The following is a 24,463-nucleotide window of genomic DNA, read 5'->3' as shown; positions in this document are numbered from 1 at the left end:
CCTATTGTCTGTTCTGGGTTTAGTAGTGCACACAAAATCCAAATTTAACACTGCAGAAGGACAAGTAATTAAAAGGGCAACCAAGAGAGTTAAACAGCCAAACGAGGCCAGCACTGCCTCCCTGGTTAATTGTGATCACCCTCTTTGTCAGGGTGTGCAGATTGTAACAGGAATTATTATCAATGTAGCACCAGGACTGTTTTCCTTTATTTCAAGAGCAGATTCTTTTCTAATGCTAGTTTTATGCTCAGATTTCATGCCTTGTAATGATTCTCATAATTCTACATGATTGTCACTTTCCTACAATCAGAGTGTTCTGATATATAGTTAACAAATTAATACCACACTTATTTCTAAAGGATGTGAGTCTGCTCATTGCAAAAAAAAAAAAAAAAAGAAACCAAGATGACTTTCTTTAATTTGCAAGACAGAGACTAAAACGAATCACAAGCACCTGATCAGTGTATATCACTCTCATGGGAAACAGAGCATGTAGAAAGTTTTCTCATTAGTTTTTTCAGTTAAAGATCACAGGCTCCTGGAGATGGAAGGAATCTTACAGTTCAGCTCCCTCATTCAATGGAGAAGGAAACTGAGGCAGAGAGAGATTTGGTGACTTCCCTAAAGGTACACAGTTGGTACATGGCATAACTGGGCTTGAACCCCATCCTGGACCTGTCATCTGTTGCTGTACTGCTCTGTACTGCTTTTTGACATCTCTTCCATATATTGCTCATTTGAGCTTTCCATTAGCATATTAGGTAAGCAAGGCAGTTTTTATGCCCATCCACAAATTAAGAGACTGGAGACTCTTAAGAGTCTCAATGATTTGCTCAAGGCAATAGTAGTAAATCTGACACATTTTGACTTCTCAAATTTCCATTTTGAAGCTCTTTCTATGATTATGGCTTTGAAAAAAAGAAAAAAAAAACACCTAAAGACAAAGCTAAGATAAATATACATTACGTTGATTCAAGTAGGTAAGATAGAAAAACAATCTCTCATTGTGACTTTATATCAATAAGAAATTGATATTGATATCGTATAGTTTTTGATCTATCTCTGTTTTTGAGAATATTACATTTACAGACTACATGTTTGGTGACAGTCAGGATTTTGTACTTGTATTTGTTCATAACTATCCCAGAGCTTACAATTTTACTAAAGACTCATAGATTATTGCCTAACTACAAAGTACCACTTTGGCAAAGAGTATGCCATCTTTTCCAGGAGATTTGATTCTAAAAATAAGTATTGCTTAATTAGTAGGAGAACATGATTCTGTTTGTTAGATTTTATTTAATAGAAATCTTTAAGTTCTTTTATTAGTCTATCAATTTAAAAAATTAATCCCAGCAGTTTCCTCTATTTAAATGACAAGATAAGAGCATAGACAAATAATATTACAGATTATAATTACTATGTATAAATCTAAGCACTCAGCAATTAAAGCGTAAAATAATTACTGCTCTGTAAATGAATCAGTATCTATTTTTTAAAGTTAAAATTGATCCCCGAAATAGTAATTAATGTTTCATGAAAAAAGAGCTAAATAATCACTATACTTTAAAGTGTTAAAATATAATGTCATAAATTTTAAGCTGGAAAATGTACAGGTAAAGAGAGCTATTGACTTTACTTACTGTTTTATTATTTATTATATGTAAATATGCATACATATGAAATATATATATTATGTGTGAGTGAGTGACTCAGTCGTATCTGACTCTTTGCAACCCCATGGACTGTAGCCCTCTAGACTCCTCTGTCCATGGAATTCTCCAGGCAAGAATACTGGACTGGGGTGCCATTCCCTTCTCCAGGGGAATCTTTCTGACCCAGGGATTGAACCTGGGTCTCCTGCATTGCAGGCAGATTCTTTACCATCTGAGTCACCAGGGAAGCTGTATGTATATATATATATATATATATATATATATATATATATATATATTATGTATACCCCTATATATATATATATTATATAATTAATACATACATACATACATATATATATATATATATATATTACAGAGCTACATTTTCTGGCTCTTCAGCTCTTAGTTGACAGCTTAGTCTATTTAAGAATGTTGAATTCAAGTAAATGAGTTTTGTGACCCCTCTTTTTACCTGAATATTTTTAAAAGTGAATGTTTTGAAATATTCAACATATAGAAGGAGAAATTTAATGTTAATACTCACCTCTTGTAAGTGATGACTGTTCGTTCAAAGAAACTTATAGCTTCTTCGTGGTCTCTAGTAGAAATTGTTTCATTACACAAGTTGGCAATGAAAATCTAAAAAGTAGTCGTTGGCTCAGAAGAAGCCTAGTAAAATTCATATATATATATAATCACAAAATGGACCTTGTCCAAATATAGAAAGACAGATTCGGTCATCTCACTCCCCTGCCTAAATCTTTCAGTGACTTTCTGTGGCTCTTTGGCCAAAAGCCAATCCTTGTTATGGTCTCCCAGGCTCTTCATGACCTGCCCTGCTTTCCCTGTGGCCTCAGCTCCAATAATTCTCCTTAATCTTTGTGCGCATTCCTCACACCAGCTGCTCTTTTTTCTCTTCCTCCTCCTTCTCCTTCTTGCTCCTTCACCCCCTTTCCCTGGGCTTGTGTGCTCCCCTCCTTGGGCACATCACCTGTTTTCCCTTCTGCCCAGGAAACTGGCTGGCTTTCTAGCCTCTTCTGTTCCCGCACACACATCCTCACCTAGCTAGTGGCCTAACTCATCCTTCAGAGCTCAAGTTATAGGTCACTTTTTCATGGATGCGTTTTCTGACGATTCCCTCCCCAAGCACGTTAAAACAGGTGCCCAGTTTATATTCTAGCACAGCTTCTCTTTATAATTACATGTTTTGTGAATATTTGATTGTCTGTGCCCCATCGACACTGTCTGTTCTGTTCCTGGCTCCCTTTCCAGTTACTAGCTCAGCTCTGGAATGTAGATGGTACAAAATATGTGGTTGTTGAATAAAAAAGAAAAACTGAGATGAAATTGTTGCCACAAAAAAGCTTGTAGTCCAACTGAACTGACAATAATAGTCCTTATAATATACAGGAATGATATTGGTGGGTGCTGGAGAAGGAAGGGGTGGGGCAGGTGAAAGGGGTCAAAAGGTACAAACTTAAATTTATAAGATTCATAAATTCTGGGGATGCAATGCACAGCATGGTGACTGTAGTTAACAATATTATATTGCATATTTGACAGTTGCTAAGAGAGTAGATCATAAAAGTTCTTATCACAAGAAAAAAGTTTATTAATGTAAATGTGTATGTGATGGTTGCTGATAATCATTTCACAATACACACATATATATATATTACATATATATATATATGCACATCAAATCACTAATTTGTACATCTAAAGCTAATACAATAGTATATGGCCAATTATGTCTCAATAAATAAATGTAAAAAATCATGTTATGAAAGTACATTAATTTTTAAAGTTTAATACTGGGAATGAAATAGTCCACACCACAGTACAGAAATGTATGGAAACATATGTGGAAATGTAGAAAGAAAACGCATGTAGAAGAAGACCAGAGACTTAATAATTTCATCCCGAATGTCAAATATTGAGAGTGTGGCCACACACAGTAGTGTAGAATTTGACCAAACGAAGCTCAGCTATCTGGCTTCTTAGTTTTTAACAGATGGTATTCCATACTTAAATTATTTTATCTTCAGACTTAGATTAAGCAAGTTCTTTCTGTTGATGCATCAAACTGAACCGCCCATTACCAGGCTGGAGGGAGAAATCGTAACTGTCACAGGAATGGGATTCCTGAGGCTTCACGAGGCGCCTGCCTTCCGCACTCAGGCACTCTGTGGAGGAAGTCAGATCGATCTGGGAAACTGGCGCACAGCACTGATTTGTAAAGAAGGCAATGCGGTAATGTTAATGGTTAGTGGTACCAGGTTAAACTAACCAGACGGACCTTCTCCATAGTAAGGATGTTCTTGCCAGTAGAGCAAAACCGTGGAGGCCTGGTGACTCACTGCGCCCTGCGTCGCTCTCGGCGTTCTCGCTGTTCTTCTACGGCCTGATCTGGATGTGTGCTACCAGTTACCTCTCTTTTTCCTACTTTTACTGGACTTGTTGGCTACCCTCTGGTTTAGCATATTTTAAAAGATACATTTCAAATACCATCAAGGGTGTCTCTCACCTGAAGAGTCTAGAGAGGGAATGACAGACAGCGGAGTAGAGGAGGGATTTCTGCGGTGAAAACAACCTTTGCTTGTGGAGCTGACAGTGCTGGCTGCGCCTACTGGGCACGGGCTCTGTGCTGGAGACAGCTGGGCCGGGGTTCAGCCCTGCCTGCAGAGGCCAGGGCGAGGGGTCTGAGCCGAGCCCTCCTTCCAGGAGGTGAGAAAGCCGCGCGTTTGAAGAGGGACGTGGTCGTGTCCATTACGGCAGCCTCAGATTAGAAGATGGATGCTTTCTCTGCAAAAGCCACGAAAGCGCTAGTGATGGAAAGTGCTTGTTAAACAGCTGCCCAGGCGGGAGAGAACTGACGCTCCAACATCACGTCAGCACCTGTGCAGTGACAATGCTTTTGGGGCTCTCCTATCCCCTCCTTTGCCCTAGATGCACCTAGACGGTTCAGAAACTCACGTTAGCAAGAGGAGGAAGAGGGGGAGAGGTAGGTGAGGAAAGAAAGAAGAAGCTAGCAACGTCTGACCTGCAGCACATGCCTCACCTAAACTTTTTTTCCCTTAAATTACAGCTGTTTATTTAGCTTTAATTTTTTTGGAGTATAGTTGATAATCCCTGGTGGTTCAGATGGTAAAGAATTTGCCTGCAATGTGGGAGACCTGAGTTCAATCCCTGAGTCGGGAAGATCCCCTGAGAAGGGACTGGCAACCCATTCCAGCATTCTTGCCTGGAGAATCCCATATCACAGGAGCCTGGAGAGCTACAGTCCACAGGGTTGCAGAGTGGGACACGACTGAACGACTAACAGTTTCACTTACATAGTTCATTTATGTTGTTGCTTAGTTGCTGTCATCTCTGACTCTTTTGTGACCCTATGGACTGTAGTCTGCCAGGATCCTCTGTGGCATTTTCCAGTCAAGTATACTGGAGTGGGTAGCCATTCCCTTCTCCAGGGGATTTCCTCGACCCAGGGATTGAACCCGCATCTCCTGCATTGACAGGCAAATTCATTGCCACTGAGCCAACAGGCAAGCTACATAGTTGACGTACAGTGTTGTGTTAGCTTCAGGTGTACAGCAAAGTAATTTAGTTACACATATGTCCATTCTTTGTCAGATTCTTTTGCCCACCTGAACTCAACCTTAGCGTTTTGATTATTCCATGGATATTTATACTCTATTTATTAAATTGAGACTGTTCTGTGACTTAATGTAACAAAAAGAATTTTAATTGGTTGCTAGTGATTGTGGAGGTGGCAAGAGCTTTCTGAATTTTCACATAGGGTCAGGAGAAGAATAGTTAGCCATACAAAATAAATTAAAATAGAAAAGAATAAAAGCACTCTATGGTTGCATCCCATGAATTGTGCTTTGTTATCATACTTGTTACATATATTTATGACAACACAAGATGATGGTGTCTGAGGTAGAGAGATAGGTTACATGATGATCCAGAGCTACAATGAGTGGGTGTGGTTTAATGAAGGAATTTTAAATCATGACAAAGAAATTTAAATATAGGAAATACACAAGATAAGGGTTTTGAGCATCAGTGTATCATGATAATGTTCAAGAAAAATTTCCCTGGAAGTAGTGTGCTGGTTGGATTAAAAGACTAAAAAATTTGAACAGGGAATATATATATATATTAATTAACAGAAAATATGTAATAATAAGATGTTACTATTATTATCCAGGGATAGCATAAAGTTTGTACTGAGGAGATAGTAATAAAAATAGAAAGGAACTAATCTGAGAATATTTTAAGAGGAAAATGATACAGAGATGGTGATTAATTTGATTTATTAATGAAAGAGGATAAGTCATGTACAATTCTTTAATTTTAACTGAATGATAGATGATCCAACTGATATCAAATTGACAAATACCCCAGAGGAAGTGCCACCTAGAAAGAGGTATAGAACTTAATTCAGGTGAGAGGACATGGGGAGATACTAAAGCAAAGTAACTCTTGAAGTCACGAAACATATGAATATTTTGATGGAAATAATATATAGCTGTGGCCTTCAAACTTTAGAGCACATGAGAATTACTGATAGAGATCTTTAGAAATTCAATTCCAGCATCATTTCCCACTTCTATAATATTTCTTTTTCGCTGTTTTTCAGTCACTGAGTCATGTCTCTGCAAGCCCATGCACTGTAGCACGCCAGGCTTCCCTGTCCCTCACTATCTCCCTGAGCTTGCTCTGATTCATGTCCATTGAGTCGGTGATACTATCTAACCATCTAATCCTCTGCTGCCCTCTTCTCCTTTTGCCTTCAGTCTTTTCCAGTGGCTCAGTCTTTTCCAATGAGCTGGCTCTTTGCATCAGGTGGCCAAAGTATTGGAGCTTCAGCTTCAGCATCAGCCCTTCAGTGAATATTCAGGGTTGATTTCCTTTAGGATTCGACTGGTTTGGTCTCTTTGCTGTCCAAGGGACCCTCAAGAGTTTTCTTTAGCACCACAATTTGAAAGCATTAATTCTTTAGCACTCAGCCTTCTTTATGGTCCAACTCTCACATCTGTACATGAGTACTGGAAAAACCATAATTTTGACTATATGGATTTTTGTCAGCAAAGTAATCACTTTACTTTTTAATATGCTGTCTAGGTTTGTCATAGCTTTCCTTGCAAGGAGCAAGCGTCTTTTAATTTTAATAATCTTTCTAGACATCAGGATATCTAGGTAAAAGCCTGAAAATCTTTTTTTTGTTTTTTTTTTTACTAGTTATCTAGATGATTTTGATGCACGTGGCCCAGGACACCCTTTGAGATCTTTCAGAGACTATAAGAAGAGCTAGTATGAAGCCATAGAAATGCTTAGAAGTCTAAGCAGTAGGAAGGACTGTGGATCAAATCCATGAAATTGTTAGGAAAGTCAAAAATAAGAATATAGCATAACCAGAGGAGAGGGTCCAAGAGCAGGGGGCTGGCGTGGATCAGATAGACTGTGAAAGGCAAGGGGCCTGAGGGTGGAGGCAACATATAGTCACCTATCTTTCACTCACATCCTGCTTGTATCTTTTTGTTTCTTATAAACCACATATGGTTGGGTAATTTCTCTCTCTTAACTAGGGCATTTTGTCCATTTTGAAGTCTTTCCCAGTCCAAATCTGCTGTTAGTAACGAGTCTCACTCATATTAACATATTTCCTCATGTGTTGTGTGATTTTCTGTTGTGGGTTTGAATCTTTATCTGAGAGAATTCTTTTAACCCCAGGGATGAAGTTGGGTTCCTCTGAAAAGTGTTTGTGTTTGTGCCTAAGTACCCCAGGGAAGGACAAATCTGTATGGTTTTCAACTAAATTCTTGATTTGAAATTTTTCACATCATCCTTTATTGTGAATTCAGGCTAAAAACCACTGTGAAGTTTGGCTTATGTTTATGAATTCTCAAAGGACATTTTTACTCCTCTGCTTAGAGCATCAGGTTTCGAGTCGCTAATTTTCACTCGGCAGGCAGGGGTTTCTTTCTAGCTCTCTCTTACATTGAAAGCTTTGTGGATCTAATTTTATTGGAGGAACTCCTGTGAAACACTCCGTCTCCAAACTGCTCTCATCCCCAAAGGCCCTGGTCTTGTCTTCTGCCTCCTGAGTTCCACAAAGTCATTAAAATAAAAGTTCAAAGACATTGGGATTTGGTAAAAGCTCTGAAGGTCAAAGCTGAATTCATGCTGTAAGTACTCTAGGTGCATCACTTAATATTTTACTGTTTTTACTGCCAATTTTTTGTTGTATTTAAAAGGATATATTTGATATATTTTTATATTTCTTGAGTGTTTGCTTTCAGGGAGGAGGTGGTCAGTGTATTTAGTATCAAAACAGTGTTCCCTTTAGTAATGTTTTAGTGATGATTTATAAGAGGTAAATTATCTATCTGTCTTGGTCTTATTTTATGTTTGTGATAATTAATTTTATGTGTCAACTTGACTAGGCTATGGTACCTAGTTTTTGATCAAACACCAGTCTAGATGTTGCTATGAAGGAGTTTTTAAGATGTGATTAACACTTGACTCAGTAATATTTGGATAAAGCAAAAAATGTTCCATAATATGTATGAGTGGGCCTCATCTTAACAGTTGAAGGCCTTCAAAGAAAAGATCTATGTATCCCCAGGAAGAAGAAATTCTACCTTTAGACTGCGTTCCAACTCAAGACTGTGACATCGACTCTTGCAAGAATTTCTAACCTGCTGGCCAGCCCTGAATTCCAGATTTGCCAACCCCCACGTGAACCAGTTCCTTATATCTCTCTATTCTTTCTCCCTCTATTCCTTCTTCCTCTCTTTCCCTATCTTCTCTCCCCCATCGCTGTCTCTCTCTCTCTATCATTTCCACTATTTGTTTTTGTTTCTCTGGAGAATTCTGACTGATCCAATATTCATACTTTAAAATAGCTTATCTGAGTAGAAAATTTTGGATAGGCAGTTGTTTTCTTTCATAACTTTCACAATATCGCTTTATCCTTTGACCTCTGTCATTGCTATTGAGAAGTCGAAGAATTATTCCATTATAGGTTCTCAGTCTTTCTTCTCTTGTTGCTGCTGTGAGATTTTATCTTTGTCTCTCTTTATTAAAAGATGCCCCTTATGTACATCATTATCAGTGTCTCCTTTTCCCATATATGAGAATGCACTCCCTTCAGAAGTGCCCATCAGTTGCACTGACCTTGCAGTGTCCCCTGGGGTGGTGAGCACTACCTTCGCTGTGACTTCTCAAAGGCAATCTAAGCACCTGCTGGCCTTGCCCTTGAAGTTTTGAACACCAGCTGTAAGTCACTCTCTCAGGCATTTGGATATCAGCTGCAAGGAGGTGCCCTGGGCACTGGGCACCATCCGGGCAGCACCACCCCAGAGCTCCTCCTCTCCCCTGAGGTAGAGGTAGTACTGCTGCCTCTTTCTCTCTGTCCTTGCAGCCCTGGGAAAGCCCGGTGCTTCCTGCAGTGCTGCTCATTCTCCCCTTCTTACGGCTTTAGCTTCTCATACGTGTGTGGTCAGGCTTGCCTGGTGGCTCAGACGGTAAAGAATCCGCCTGCAATGCAAGAGAAGACCCAGGTTTGATCCTTGGGTCGGGAAGATCCCCTGGAGAAGGGAATGGCTACCCACTCCAGTATTCTTGCCTGGAGAATTCCATGGACAGAGGAACCTGGCAGGCTGCAGTCCATGAGGTCGCAAACGGTCGGACACGACTGAATGACTAACACTTTCACTTCACACAGGTGTCTTTGGTTCTTTAAATTGTATAGTCTCGAACATTCTCAGTGTGGTTTCTGTTTCCCTGATTGGTTCCTGACTGACACAAGTACCTGTCATATATTTAAATACACAAAAGAAGATGTGAAGGTGTAAGCATGCACATCTACTCATGCGTGACCCGGCGGCCCTCAGGGCTTTCCGTCAGACTGACTTGTCTCAGTGCAGCAGAGTCATGCACATTCAGACAAGTCTACTTATCAGTCGTGTTGCCTTTCGAGCGGTTTTTCTTAATGGAGTATCATGCTTTTGTTTAATAAAAGTTTTTGAAAAATCTTAGAAATCCTAAAATTTGGGGCTTTTGAAAATAGTTAATACAAGAATTGGACATTTTCAGAAAGTAAGTAACTGTGTCTGAGATTGCTGGGGGATTATCATCATCATAATTTATAGATGAGGAGGGTAAATCCATGATAGATTTAGGTGACTAATCTGTGGGCATTCACAGAAGTCAGTGCAATTTGTGATAGTATGGAGACAGTACTTGGCACTTGGTATTTTTGATGAAAAGATTTCCTGTTCATGTAAAACTGACCATCCATCATTGCAGAGGAGTTTTGAGTAGATTAATATTTATATATTTTATATATATACATATATACAATTATGTATATATGTACACAATACAGAGAAGGCAATGGCACCCCACTCCAGTACTCTTGCCTGGAGAATCCCATGGACGGAGGAGCCTGGTAGGCTGCAGTCCACGGGGTTGCTAAGAGTCGGACACGACTGAGCGACTTCACTTTCACTTTTCACTTTCATGCATTGGAGAAGGAAATGGCAACCCACTCCAGTGTTCTTGCCTGGAGAATCCCAGGGACTAGGGAGCCTGGTGGGCTGCCGTCTATGGGGTCGCACAGAGTTGGACACGACTGAAGCAACTTAGCGCTGGTGGCGGCGGTACACAATACAAGTGTGTGTAAGTATATATAGATATGTATACACACATATATAAGTGTACGTGTATATGTGGATGTAAACTATCTTAATGCAGACACCCTAAAGCAAAGGCCATGCTTCTGAGATGTCTGTGAAATGAGACCTGAAGTAGTAAGATAATGAGCATCTTCTTTTAAAAACTTTTTGAAAAACTAAAACTAGATATGTTTACCTTGTATGGTCAGGCACTTATACAGTGTTACTTGTTTTAAAAGGCTTGAAAAATGTTTTCTTAGCAAGGCCCTTCCCTTTGGGAAGCAGGTCTCCTGCACTGCCCAGTGGTGAGTTCACGTCTGCGAATGGCTGCTGTATGTGAGGCACTGTCTCTGCCGGTGCCGCAGAGGTAAGAGGTGTGGCTTTGATACCTCGATCGGGAAGATCCCCTGGAGTGGGAAATGGCAGCCCACTCCAGCTTTCTTCCTTGAGAATCCCATAGACAGTCCACAGGGTGCAAAGAGCTGGATATGACTGAACTGACTTAGCAGGCGTGCAAGCTAAGCCCTTCGTTGTAAGAGCTAACATCGTGCAGTGCCTGTAGCTGCCAGGTCTAACTAGTCCACTTCACTGGCATTTAGCTATTGATCAGTGAGTGTATATTTCCTAAGTTTGAAGGTTCTTGACAAAATTATATTTGTACAACTGTCTGTATTTGCCACAGTGTCTCCTTTTCTCTTCTCTTTTCCTTTCCTTCAAATTTGTTGAGAATCTGTGATATAACAAATGAGATGGACATTTATCAGTGAAATTTTGTTAAAAAACAAGAAAATTAATTTTGCCACATGGAATAACGTTCTGTGTGGCACCAAGCATAAACTAATAAAGACAACAGATAACTTATGTGTTGCTTTTTGGTCCCCATTGTCAAATCATTGAGACTTCAAATCTCATTATCAAATTATCTCAATTTAAAATACCAGTTTCGGAATTTGAGGATGAGGCTCATTGAACAGTAGGTTACTCTCACCAGAGATAATGCTTTCAACTAGCAGAGTGAATATAGTACAGATATTTATTTTATTACATTTTCCAATTTACCATATGTTGTTGGGACACATTTTGCTAGTAATTTGGGCATTGGTAGCATTATTTTTGTTTATATATGGGAATCATATGTTCAAACACTTCTATATAGGTAATTTCTACAGGACATGTTTATCTCAACCTCAGGGATTCATTTAATTGAATACAGTGCTCCTAAACATCTTCATTTGCTTGTTCTGATGTTTCCATTCTTGTACATCCTCGAAGCTTTTTATAGAATAAAGACTTTTGCACAGTTATTTTAAAATGCATGTTTTAATGTCCAATGTAAAGCTCATTATGGTATGCAAGTATATAAGCTCTAAACTGAGGTAGTATAATGTTTTGAATAAACATATTTTTATGACTATCATATATACATATATATACACACACACACATATAAAATTTCTACTTACAAAGTTAATTGCCTTAGCTTGGGCTCAGTCGGGGTTAGTCACTCAGTCGTGTCCGACTCTTTGTGACTCCACGTACTGTAGCCCACCAGGCTCCTCTGTCCATAGAATTTCCCAGGCAAGAATCCTGGAGTGGGATGCCATTTCCTCCAGGGGATCTTCCTGACCTAGGGATCAAACCCGGTCTTCTGCATTGCAGGCAAATTATTTACCGTCTGAGCCGCCAGGGAAGCCCTAGCTTGGGCTATTGTAACAAAACACCACAGACTGGCTGTTTTAAACAACAGATGTTAATTCCTCACAGTTCTAGAGGCTGGGATTCTGAGATCAAGTTCCTGGCTGATTTAGCTCCTGTTGAGGGCTCTTGTGTCCTCACATGATGGAGAGAGAGAGAGCTCTCTGGCGTCTTCTCCTGTAAGGACACTAATCCCATAGTATCAGGAATCCACCCTGATGACCTCATTAAACCTTAATTACTTCTTTGCTCCAAATATGGCTATGCTGGGGGTTAGCCCTTCACCATACTGAAGATGGATACGATTCAGTCCATAGCACATATGCTCTTTAAAACTATAGTAATGTAAGAAGTATAAAGTGAGTTGTCCTGTAATCTCAACCCATATAGATGGGCTCTGTTTATAGTTGTTCAGATCTTTCCATATTTTCCAGTGTGCATATTTCTTTGCATATGTATGTGTACATGCAAAGTATACATGTTAGTGTTTATGATTATAGTGTACATATTATTCTGTAATCTAACATTTTCATTTAACGCTTCCTGAATTTTTTACAGTAGAAATACACTGTATACTTATACATTGTTTAAATGTTTGAGTACTAAATTTTTTTAAACATACTGAATTATATATAGATTCATTTTTACAACTCATTTTTTGTATAAATATACAATGTAATTGTATAATATACAATGTAATGGAGAAGGAAATGGCAACCCACTCCAGTATTCTTGCCTGGAAACTCCCATGGACAGAGGAGCCTGGTGGGCTACAGTTCATGGGGCATGAAAGAGCTGGACATGACTGAGCAACTAAGAAGCAACAGTAGCATGTAAAATCTTCTAAAATGAAAACATGTATCTTTCCTTTATTCATTTTGGGTGCTATGGAGTATTCTTACTATATTTTATTAATATAACACAATAGAATTAAACATTTATTATTTTCTTGATGAATATTAAAGTCATTTGCAATATTGCAATATTGCTCCTATTTCAGATCCCTTATATAGGTACAGGGTAGGTTTCTAGGTTTTGAATAAGAACAATTTACTATTAGATAAATATTGCCAAAGTGTCTTTTGGACAGTGTATGTTGATACCACATCCTTTATTAATCTAGCAAAATATTACCTAAAAGTTTCAGCCAACATTAGAGGTGAAAATAGGAGGTAGTTGTTTTTAATTTTGTGTTTCTGTTATTTTTAATGAGTTTGAGCATTATCATATTTCAGTTCAGTTCAGTCATTCAGTCTTGTCCAACTCTTTGTGATCCCATGAACAGCAGCACGCCAGGCCTCCCTGTCCAACACCAACTCCTGGAGCCCACCCAAACCCATGTCCACTGAGTCAGTGATGCCATCCAGCCATCTCATCCTCTGTCATCCCCTTCTCCTCCTGCCCTCAATCTTTCCCAGCATCAGGGTCTTTTCAAATGAGTAAGCTGTCCTCATCAGGTGGCCAAAGTATTGGAGTTTCCACTTCAACATCAGACCTTCCAATGAACACCCAGGATTGATCTCCTTTAGGATGGACTGGCTGGATCTCCTTGAAGTCCAAAGGACTTTCAAGAGTCTTCTCCAACACCACAGTTCAAAAGCATCAATTCTTCTGCATTCAGCTTTCTTTATAGTCCAACTCTCACATCCATACATGACTACTGGAAAAACCATAGTTTTGACTAGATGGACCTTTGTTGACAAAGTAATGTCTCTGCTTTTTAATATGCTGTCTAGGTTGGTGCTTTATTCTTTCGTATAAGAGTTATCTGTCCTTATTCACCTTAACTTTTGGTTTATTTGTATCTTTTCATCTTAGTTACAGATCTCTGCATTATTATGTATATTACATTGTTTTTTATGTATTTTCAAAATGTTGTCTTTTGATTTTTAAACCATGAGTAAATCATGAATAAATGAAATAATTAATGAGTAAGCGAATGAATGATAAGAAAGACAAACACTGTTAATTAAAGTGTAAGGTAGTTATATACACTACTGCTGCTGCTGCTGCTAAGTTGCTTCAGTCATGTCCAGCTCTGTGCGACCCCATAGACAGCAGCCCACCAGGCTCCCCCGTCCCTGGGGTTCTCCAGGCAAGAACACTGGAGTGGGTTGCCATTTCCTTCTCCAGTGCATGAAAGGGAAAAGTGAAAGTGAAGTCACTGAGTCCTTTCCGACTCTTAGCGACCCCATGGACTGCAGCCTACCAGGCTCCTCCGTCCATGGGATTTTCCAGGCAAGAGTACTGAAGTGGGGTGCCATTGCCTTCTCCGAGTTATATACACTACCACTTGAAAAGCAGATAGCTAATGCGAAGCAGCTGTATGGCACAGGGAGCCCAGCCTGGTGCTCCATGATGGCCTAGAGCGGTGGGATGGGAGGTGCATGGCAGGGAGGCTCAAGAGGGGAGGGATATATATTAATACATAGTTATGACAGTTGTATGGCAGAAACCAATGCAGCATTGTAAAGAAATTATCCTCCAATTTAAAAAAAGTTAAGTACAGTGTGGGACGTGTATTATGGGCACAGGTACTCAGGCTGCTGTGAGGTCCTGGAGGAGCGGTCTCTGAAGCAGGGTGGGAGGTAGAAGAAGGTCCCCTGTGCCAGGTGAAGCTAGAGCTGCGCTTTAAAATGTGAGTAGAAATCATTGTCAGAGAAAATGAAGAAGTTATTTCAGGCAGGGGATGCAGCAATCCAAATAGAAAAGAACCAGATCTATTCTGGAAATGAGATATAGTTCACTGTGCCAAGAGCAAGATCCTGTACAATGAGAGTGGTGAGACGGAGCCACAGAGATGGAAAAATACTAATTGAGCAGCTTGGTTATCACCAGAAGGCATTTACACTTTCCCTGAAAACTGGGAGAAGCACTGATAAGTCAAGATTTGGATTTTAGGAAGACTATTCTAATACAAATATGAAAAATAATATGGAAGGAGTTGGTCTGAAAGCAGGTGGCCCAGCTTGTGGTCTCCTTGAGGCAGGCATTAATCTTTTCATTGTCATAATGGAAATGACACCATCTGTGTGGAAAATAAAAGCCTTTAAATGTCCACTAGTTAAAACTGAGTTAATTCTAGAAGACTATATACCCAGAGAATTGGGTTAGAGAGATTTTCCATTTTCTTCTGTAGACAGATACATTTGCATTATTTGAGTTTTATTTTTTAATCAAGCATAGACTTTTCTAAGAAAGAAAGTTTGAAGCTAATCAATAACAGAAATATTGAGTGTTTTGGTGAACCAACAAATCAGTATGAACCCCAATTTGAACATGACTGCAAATGTGGGTTTGGTGATACTTGGTTACATTACTATTTTATAAATATTCCAATAAAAAATGTTTCTGCTCTTCTTTGTTATAGTCAGATTGCATCTGGAACCATGTGTTCCCAGATCAATTTGGAGAATGTTCAGGAGAAAGGAACTGCAAGTGAAATGACATACAATCATGTCAGATAAGAAAATGGAGATGTTGTGCCTGGCACAGGTCTGATGAGATATTTAGCTTTGGTTGTTGATGATGTGTCTGCCAAGGAGAAATAAGACAAATTCACTAAATTTCTAATGAACATCAGAACGAGGAATTGGAGTTATAACAGGGCAGATTTGATTTAAAAAACGAAAGAAATTGAATGGGTGTCAGTTTTTTTTTAAATGCCTGGAAAACAAACATTTCCGATATTTTTGTCAGCTTCTCATAAACTGGCAAAATTGCAGTAGCCAGTCCTTCATTTAACTAATGCTTAAAGCCAGTTGTGTTGTGATAGACTCCATATGGTTCACCCACATTTATTTATATGTAAATGCATCTAACATTTTATGTGTGTGTGTGTTTTTGTTAAATACAACTAATATTTTCATCTCTTAAACTGGTTATGCTAGACCTCTTTTCGTGTTTCCACACTAACACACCAATAGGTGGTATTGGCAATAATAAATGATTGGTTTTCTCAGCATTACTGGATCTCTCCTCAGCTTAACCATTTATACCTTCTTCTCTCAGAAGCCCTCTGTGTATAAGCCTAAATTATCCTCATGCTTTTGTCGGGTCGGTTTATTTTTCTTCCTTGATCCTTGCCTCATTGCAACAAAGATTTGGAACAACAATCTAAAGGGTTTAAAACAGCAGCAAGTTATAGTTCAGTTCTCCTCAAACAGATAATAGATATTTTATTAGACAGGCATTCCCAAGATATGGGAGCAGGCCGACCTCAAAGGAGTCTTCTTTTTCCCGGGTAGCTTCCCCGTTTTTATACTTCACGTCTCCTCCTTTTGGTTATGCTTTGTGCAAAATAGGGCTTGTACCCACTACCAGTCAGTGAAAGGGAATGCAAATGGGCATACGCTCAAAGCCAACTGACAGTTGCAAGTTATATAACAGCAGGCTGTGTTGTTTATATCTTCCCATAATTCAGTCTATTGTTATAATCAGATGTAGAATATTTGTGAACCCTTAATGGGCCCCTAGTTGCCTGAGGTTACTTGGAAAAGCCCCTGTGGTACATTTGTATTCACTGTGTGTCTAGGGCGTATGTGCAGGAGTTGGAAAAGTCTCTGTGGTTATTTTTGTAGCATATCTGTGAGCTCTCCTGGGTATGTCTGAGATGGGTTTTAGAGATAAGCTTGCATCCCTTTCAGCCAGGCAACCCCTCGTTGCTCATGCCTAATTTCCTACCTAACAGTTTTAACGTTTCTTGAAGTTTCCTTATCCATAGCCATTAATGTTTTATTCTCTCACTAACAAAGAGAATGGAATTCCCTGAAAAAGAGCTGCCCTCTGGTCTTGCTATGGCAGATACCCCAGAAGATAAGACTTCAGTTTTATCTGTGGCTTTAAGGTCTGGTACCTGGGCAGATGGTGATCACCCAACAACCCTGCATTAGCCTAGACTATACTGGATTATGTGATGTAGTCTGCTAGTCCCTCATCCCGGGCTGCTGATATGATAGTAAGGCCTGATGAAGGCAACAATTTATGTTTTTTCCTGGTTAACTGATATATTTCCAAGATGACTTAAAGTTTAAGCTCTAGGCAATATTGCTTACCTGGTGGAATTTGGACCATCATTTTGCAAATATTCTCAAGTTCTTTGATTGGAAAGTGGATGTATTAGGGTTCTCCAGAGAAATGGAGCCAATAGGACATATATAAATATGAAGGTGTGTGTGTGTGTGTGTGTGTGTGTGTATACATATATTGAAGGAATTTATTGAAGGAATCGGGTCTGTGATTATAGAGATTAACAGGCCCCCAGATCTGCAGGTGAGTTAATAAACTCAAGACCCACAGAACCCACGTTGTATCTCGAGGCCGAAGGCTGGCAGTCTCAAGACTCAGGAAGAGCCAAGATGTCTCAATTCAATTTGAAAGGAAAGGGAAACAACCACTGTGCCAAGCTGAAGGTAGTCAGGCAAGAGGGATCTCCTTTATTTGGGGGAGGACCAGCCCTTTTGTTCTAGTCAGACCTTCATGTGACTGAATAAGGCCCAGGCACAGCAGGGAGGCCAATCTGCTTGACTCAGTCACAGCCAACAATACCCTCACAGAAACACGCAGCATAATGTTTTACCGAATATTGAGCATACCGTGGCCCGGTCAGGTAGCAACCACCATAGTAGCATTAGCAGATCAGGTGTTAACATTGATCATACGTATTTATTGCATGTTGTATGCCTTTTAATTCTCTCTTTCTCCTACCAGGGATTATTTACTTAACATCAACTCTTAGTCATTTGGAATCCACCACACTTTTGCTGATGGTCTGTGCTCAAGATGGTGGTGGGCTGGTGTCTGTCACTAATGCTGAAGTCACCATACACATTCTCCAGACGACTCTGGCACCTGCTGAATTTGAAAGGCCTAAGTACACTTTCTCTGTTTATGAAGATGTGCCTGAAGACAGCCCTGTGGGAACAGTGAAAGCTAAAGAGTCCTTGAGTAAGTACTTAAGTCTTATACTACATTGAAATCCATTATTGGAACATTTCCTGATCATAGCAAACCACCCCCCTTCCAACAACACGAGAAACAACTGTATACAATGGACATCACCAGATGGTCAGCACCGAAATCAGACTGATTATACTCTTTGGAGCTGAATATGAAGAAGCTCTATACAGGTAGTAAAAACAAGACCGGGAGCTGACTGTGGCTCAGATCATGAACTCCTTATTGTAAAATCCAGACTTAAATTGAAGAAAGTAGGGAAAACAGCTAGGCCATTCAGGTATGACCTAAATCATACCTAAATCAGGTATGACCTTACGATTATACAGTGGAAGGGACAAACAGATTCAAGGGATTAGATCTGAGAGACAGGGTGCCTGAAGAACTATAGATGGAGGTTTGTAACACTGTACAGGAGACAGTGATCAATACCATCCACAAGAAAAAGAAATGCAAAAAGACAAAATGGTTGTCTGAAGAGGCCTTACAAATAGCCAAGAAAGGAAGAGAAGCAAAAGGCAAAGGAGAAAAGGAAAGGTATACCCATTTGAATGCAGAGTCCAAAGAATAGCAAAGAAAGATAAGAAAGCCTTCCTAAGTGAACAATGCAAAGAAATAGAGGAAAACAATAAAATGGGAAAGACTAGTGATCTCTTCAAGAAAATTAGGGATACCAAGGGAAACTTCCATGCAAAGATGGGCACAATAAAGGACAGAAATGGTATGGACCTAACAGAAGCAGAAGCTATTAAGAAGAGGTGGCAAGAATACACAGAACAACTTACAAAAAGATCTTAATGACTCAGATAACCACAATGGTGTGATCACTCATCTACAGCCAGACATCCTGGAGTGCGAAATTAAGTGAGCCTTAGGAAGCATCACTACGAACAAAGACAGTGGAGGTGATGGAATTCCAACTGAGCTATTTCGAATCCTAAAAGATGGTGCTGTGAAAGTGCTACATGCCATATGCCAGCAAATTTGAAAAACTCAGCAGTGGCCACAGAACTGGAAAAGGTCGGTTTTCATTCCAATCCTAAAGAAGAGCATTGCCAAAGAATATTCTGACTACTGCACAATTGCACTCATTTCACATGCTAGCAAGGTAAAGCTCAAAATCCTCCAAGCTAGGTTTCAACAGTACATGAACTGAGAATTTCCACATGTACAAGCTGGATTTAGAAAAGGCAGAGGAACCAGTGATCAAACTGCCAATATTGTTGGATCACAGAAAAGCAGGAGAATTCCAGAAAAACATCTACTTCTTCTTCCTTGACTACACTAAAATCTTGACTGCGCAGATCACAACAAACTGGAAAATTCTTAAAGAGATGGGAATACCGACCATCTTACCTGCCTCCTGAGAAACCTGAATGCAGGTCTAGAAGCAACAGTTAGAGCCAGACATGGAACAATGGACTGGTTCACAATTGGAAAAGGAGTACGTCAAGGCTGTATATTGTCACTCCACTTATTTAACTTCTGTGCAGAGTACATCATGCAAAATGCTGGGCTGGTTAAAGCACAAGCTGGAATCAAGATTTCTGGGAGAAATTTAATAAGCTCAGATATGCAGTTGATACCACCCTTGGGCAGAAAGCAGAGAGGAACTAAAGAGCCTCTGTAAAGGTGAAAGAAGAGAGTGAAAAATCTGGTTTAAAACTCAACATTCAAAAAACGAAGATCATGGTATCCGGTCCCTTCACATCATGGCAAATAGATGGGGAAACAATGGAAACAGTGACAGATTTTATTTTCTTGGGCTCCAAAATCACTGCGGATAATGACTGCAGCCCTGAAATTAAAAGACCCTTGCTCCTTGGAAGAAAGCTATGACAACCCTAGACAGCATATTATAAAGCAGAGACATTACTTTTCTGACAAAGATCTGTATAGTCAAAGCTATGGCTTTTCCAGCAGTCATATATGGGTGTGAGAGTTAGACCATAAAGAATGCTTATCACCAAAAAATTAGTGCTTTTGAATTGTGGTGTTGGAGAAGGGTCTTGAGAGTCCCTTGAACCGCAAGGAGATCAAACCAATCAATCCTAAAGGAAATCAATCCTGAATATTCATTGGAAGGACTGATTTGAATCTGAAGTCCCAATGCTTTGGCCACCTGATGCGAAGAGCAGACTCATTGGAAAAGACCCTGATGCTGGGAAAGATTGAAGGCAGAAGTGGACAACAGAGGATAAAATGGTTGGATGACATCACTGACTCAATGGACCTGAGTTTGAGCAAAGCCGAGAGATGGTGAAGGACAGGGAAGCCGGGTATGCTGCAGTCCATGGAGTAGCAAAGAGTAGAGCTGGACACAACAATGCAGTGTTGAATGAATCTTTCCTTTTCTCCATGAAAGAACTGAGACCATGCAATCTATGGCTTGCTCTTTGTTCTTTCAACATTATTTTTATCCTACTTTTTTAAATCACAAAAGTAATGGGTACTTTTAACCCATTGCTCATTTCACAGACACACACACTTCAAAAAAATTGTATGAAAACACATCCAACTATACTTGCTGTTCTACAACAACCTTCCCCCATCCCCCTACTTCCCCACTTTATGTATTGCGGACTGTTTTCCAAGTAACTGGATATCATTCCATCTCATTTAAAAAAGTTGCCTAGTATTTCAACTTATATGTATAAAATATGCTTTATTTAAACATTTTCTTTTGGCTATCAATTTGAATGATTTACAGTTATTTTTGCTAGTCCAAATAATACTCAAGCAAATATATTTATACGACTTGTAGAGGTTTCTCTGAAAGAAGAATTCCTAGAAGTGAGTTACTTGTTCAAAGATTTTATCCTGCTCCCTAGTGAAAGCATTAGTCATTCAGTCATGTCTGACTCTGAGACCCCTTGGACTGTAGCCCCCCGGCTCCTCTGTCCATGGGATTCTCCCAGTAAGAATACTGGAGTGGGTTTCCATTCCCTTCTCCAGGGGATCTTCCCGACCCAGGGAATCTCCCGCATTGTAGATGGGCTTCTTTACTGTCTGAGGCACCAGGGAAGCCCATCGTGCTCCCTAACCCTAAACCTACTCCATCTCCTCTTCTTTCCTTAACTTTTGGGCATGGTATTCACCTTTTGTCAGTAGCTATTATAGAGAAGGGGCTTCCCTAGAGGCTGGGTTGGTAAAGAATCCGTCTGCAATGCAGGAGTCTCCCTCCATACAAGAGACCTGGGTTAGATCCCTGGGTAGGGAATATCCCTTGGAGTAGGAAATACTTGACTTTGCTTCCTCAAATATAGGGATGGTGACTGCAGCCATGAAATTAAAAGACGCTTACTCCTTGGAAGGAAGGTTATGGCCAACCTAGATAGCATATTTAAAAGCAGAGACATTACTTTGCCAACAAAAGTCCATCTAGTTAAGGCTATGGTTTTTCCCATGGTCATATATGGATGTGAGAGTTGGACGGTGAAGAAAGCTGAGTGCCGCAGAATTGATACTTTTGAACTGTGGTGTTGGAGAAGACTCTTGAGAGTCCCTTGGACTGCAAGGAGATCCAATCAATCCATCCTAAAGGAGATCAATCCTGGGTGTTCATTGGAAGGACTGATGTTGAAGCTGAAACTCCAATACTTTGGCCACCTCATGAGAAGAGTTGACTCATTGGAAAAGACCCTAATGCTGGGTAGGATTGGGGGCAAGAGGAGAAGGGGACGACAGAGGATGCAATGGTTGGATGGCATCACTGACTCAATGGACGTGGGTTTGGGTAGACTCTGGGAGTTGGTGATGGACAGAGAGGCCTGGCGTGCTGCGATTCATGGGGTTGCAAAGAGTCGGACACGACTGAGCGACTGAACTGAACTGAACTGAACTGAACTGAACATTATTTTCTGAATATCTTTCTCTTTTACTTAATTCAAGAAGAGGGAAGAAAGATGGTAAAGCCTGTGGCTTTCTCCTTGTCCCCGGACAGTACTTCTGTCTACCAATACTTGTGAAACCATGTGTTCACTTACAGCAGGCTTTGGAGAGCTGAGGAAGACGTGAGACATCGCATAGTGTTCTCCATGTGTGTGATACACGTTAGTGCTTTCAGTTCTTAGTGTTTCTAGTAGGTACATTCTTTTAGCCTAAAGTGATTGCCTTCTCTTTTAATTTCGTCCTTTCTTCTTTCCTTTTTCTTTTCAGATTCCTCAGAGCCAATTTTTTATAGGATCTCCTCTGGCAATCCGGACGGCAAGTTCTCCATTCACCCGTGGCTGGGCACCCTTCGAACCCAGAAGCCTCTGGATCACGAGGCGCAGCCGGTGGCTGTGCTCACCGTCCAGGCACAGCTTGGCAGCTCCCCGGCCTGCAGCAGCGCAGAGGTCAACATAACCGTCATCGATGTCAATGACAACCCGCCGGTGTTTCCCAAAGCCTCTGATGAGGTGACCGTATCTCAGAGCACGCTGCCTGGCACGGCCTTGTACCGCGCCCGTGCGGAAGACAGAGACAGCGGGCCCAACGGGCTCGTGCGCTACGCCATCGCGCGCCAGAGCCCCCGCCTCTTCTCGGTGGACGCGAGGCTCGGCGTGGTGTACCTCAACCAGAGCCTGCTCGGCCTGCCCCGGGAGTGCACGCTGACCCTGGTGGCCCAGGACCTCGGCGTTCCGTCTCGGGCCTCCCTGTTGGTGCTGACAGTCATTTTCGCATGGGAGGAGCGAAGCCCGTCTTTGACCTTTGAGCATTTGGTCTATCAAGTGGACGTGAGCGAGGCCCTCCCGCCAGTGACCCCAGTCCTGCGCGTCCAGGCCCGCCCACTGGGCCCGCAGGCTGCTCCCCCGCAGCTCGTGTACTGGTTGGAGCCCAGCATAGATGCCGCTGCGTTTGGCGTCCATCCTTTCACCGGTTGGATTCATTTGCGGCGACAGCTTGACTATGAATCCACACAAATGTATAATTTTAGAGTGTTTGCCTGGATCCCAGAGGACAAACTGTCACAAAATGTGAGCACTTCAGTAATTGTTCATGTCCTGGATGAGAATGACAATTCTCCTACTTTCTTGCATGATGTATTGTTTTTGAAAGTCCAGGAGAGCCCTATTCCCCAAGGGGTAATAGGCAAAATTACAGCAATTGACAGAGACTCCGGAAAGAATGGACAGCTGTCATATTTCCTTTTGTCCGATGGAAAATTCTTCAAGATGAATCCTAATACAGGTAGCATTTTGTAGCTTGCACTTATTTCCTTAAAATTGGGATCGATAAAACCCAAATGTAAGTTATAACACTAGTGCAAATATATAGTTAAAATTGCAGTTTTTAGTAAATACTTTACTTGATTACAGTATTGTGATTTTAAAGTAAAGTCAAAATTGAATAGAATTTTTCCTAGAATGACCCATACTTCTCTTGCCTCACACCTACATACTGTCTGTCCAAACACGGTTCTTGTTTTGAATTAGAGCTACAATGAGAACTGAACTGGATAAACTCTTGTGTAAAGTCTAATCTCCCCCACCATATTTTTTCACTTGTAGATGACTTCAAATTTTTCAAATAATATTTTATAAAACATAAATGTCATCAATGAAGAACTAGAAAAAAATCTATTAGTCAACATTTCAAAATTACTCATTTGATATGTTTCCCCATTCTCATTTTTCTTTCAAGGAACCATGGGGAATGGGCAAATATTTACACTGAGGTTGTTTTTTTTTTTCCAAGTCTTAATTAAGTATACAAATTTTATTATATTTTAAAATTATATATAATATAATATAATATATTATATTATAACATATAATAAATATTATTATATATAATATAATAATATTATATAGTATTATTTAATATTATATAAATTTACAAGAACTTTAATTCCTGCAACTACCTACAAATGAGCTGTATTTATACTACAACCATACAGCTGCAGAAACTGAGACTTACAGAGCTCAAATAACATGCCCAAGTTCATGGGGCTAAAAAAGTGAGAAGGTGACCACTTTGTACATTTCCAAGAGGCACCGTTCATGCTGTGGTCCTTGTACCTGCTGCCCTTTGCTATGTGGGTGTGTGTGAGTTGCTCAGTCTGTGACCCACATCGACTGTAGTGGGACCCAATTTGAATTCAGTTCTGATTACCTTCCAAGTGCCCATTGTATGAGTTAGGAAAAGGTGCCCCTTCCTCCAATGGCACCCCACTCCAGTACTTTTGCGGGATAATGTCAATATTTCTACTATAACTTTTTCTTTAATTTTGATTACATAAGCCTTTTCTTCAGTACACCTAGCCATTTTGGATTTAATCCTGGCTATTATGAATAATCACAAGGATTCTGAATAATTTTATAGGAGACTAAATATCAGTTTTAGCAACCAGTTAGAGTAGAGATAGGGCTTCCCAGGTGGCTCAGTATTCAAGAATCTGCCTACAGTGCAGGAGACCTGGGTTTGATCCCTGTGTCAAGAAGATCCCCTGGAGAAGGGAATGGTTATCCACTCCAGTATTCTTGC

The 24,463-nt window shown here is 40.3% G+C and overlaps 1 protein-coding gene across 1 annotated transcript in view; it reads left to right on the top strand.

Moving 5' to 3' along the window:
• The window catches only part of DCHS2 (dachsous cadherin-related 2), a 311,921-nt gene that overhangs the window by 152,685 nt on the left and 134,773 nt on the right, over window positions 1-24,463 (top strand). Inside the window, exons 4-5 of the mRNA XM_081543223.1 lie at window positions 17,750-17,986; window positions 22,154-23,167. Of these exons, the coding sequence (XP_081399349.1) occupies window positions 17,750-17,986; window positions 22,154-23,167 (1,251 nt within the window). The remainder of the gene's footprint in view (window positions 1-17,749; window positions 17,987-22,153; window positions 23,168-24,463) is intronic.

The sequence above is a fragment of the Giraffa tippelskirchi genome, chromosome 11, assembly GCF_054371585.1.
Source record: "Giraffa tippelskirchi isolate mGirTip1 chromosome 11, T2T-mGirTip1v1.2.pri, whole genome shotgun sequence".
Taxonomy (NCBI): Eukaryota; Metazoa; Chordata; class Mammalia; order Artiodactyla; family Giraffidae; genus Giraffa; species Giraffa tippelskirchi.
Note: the sequence above shows the minus strand (reverse complement) of the source record. Positions and strands in the feature narration are given on the sequence as shown.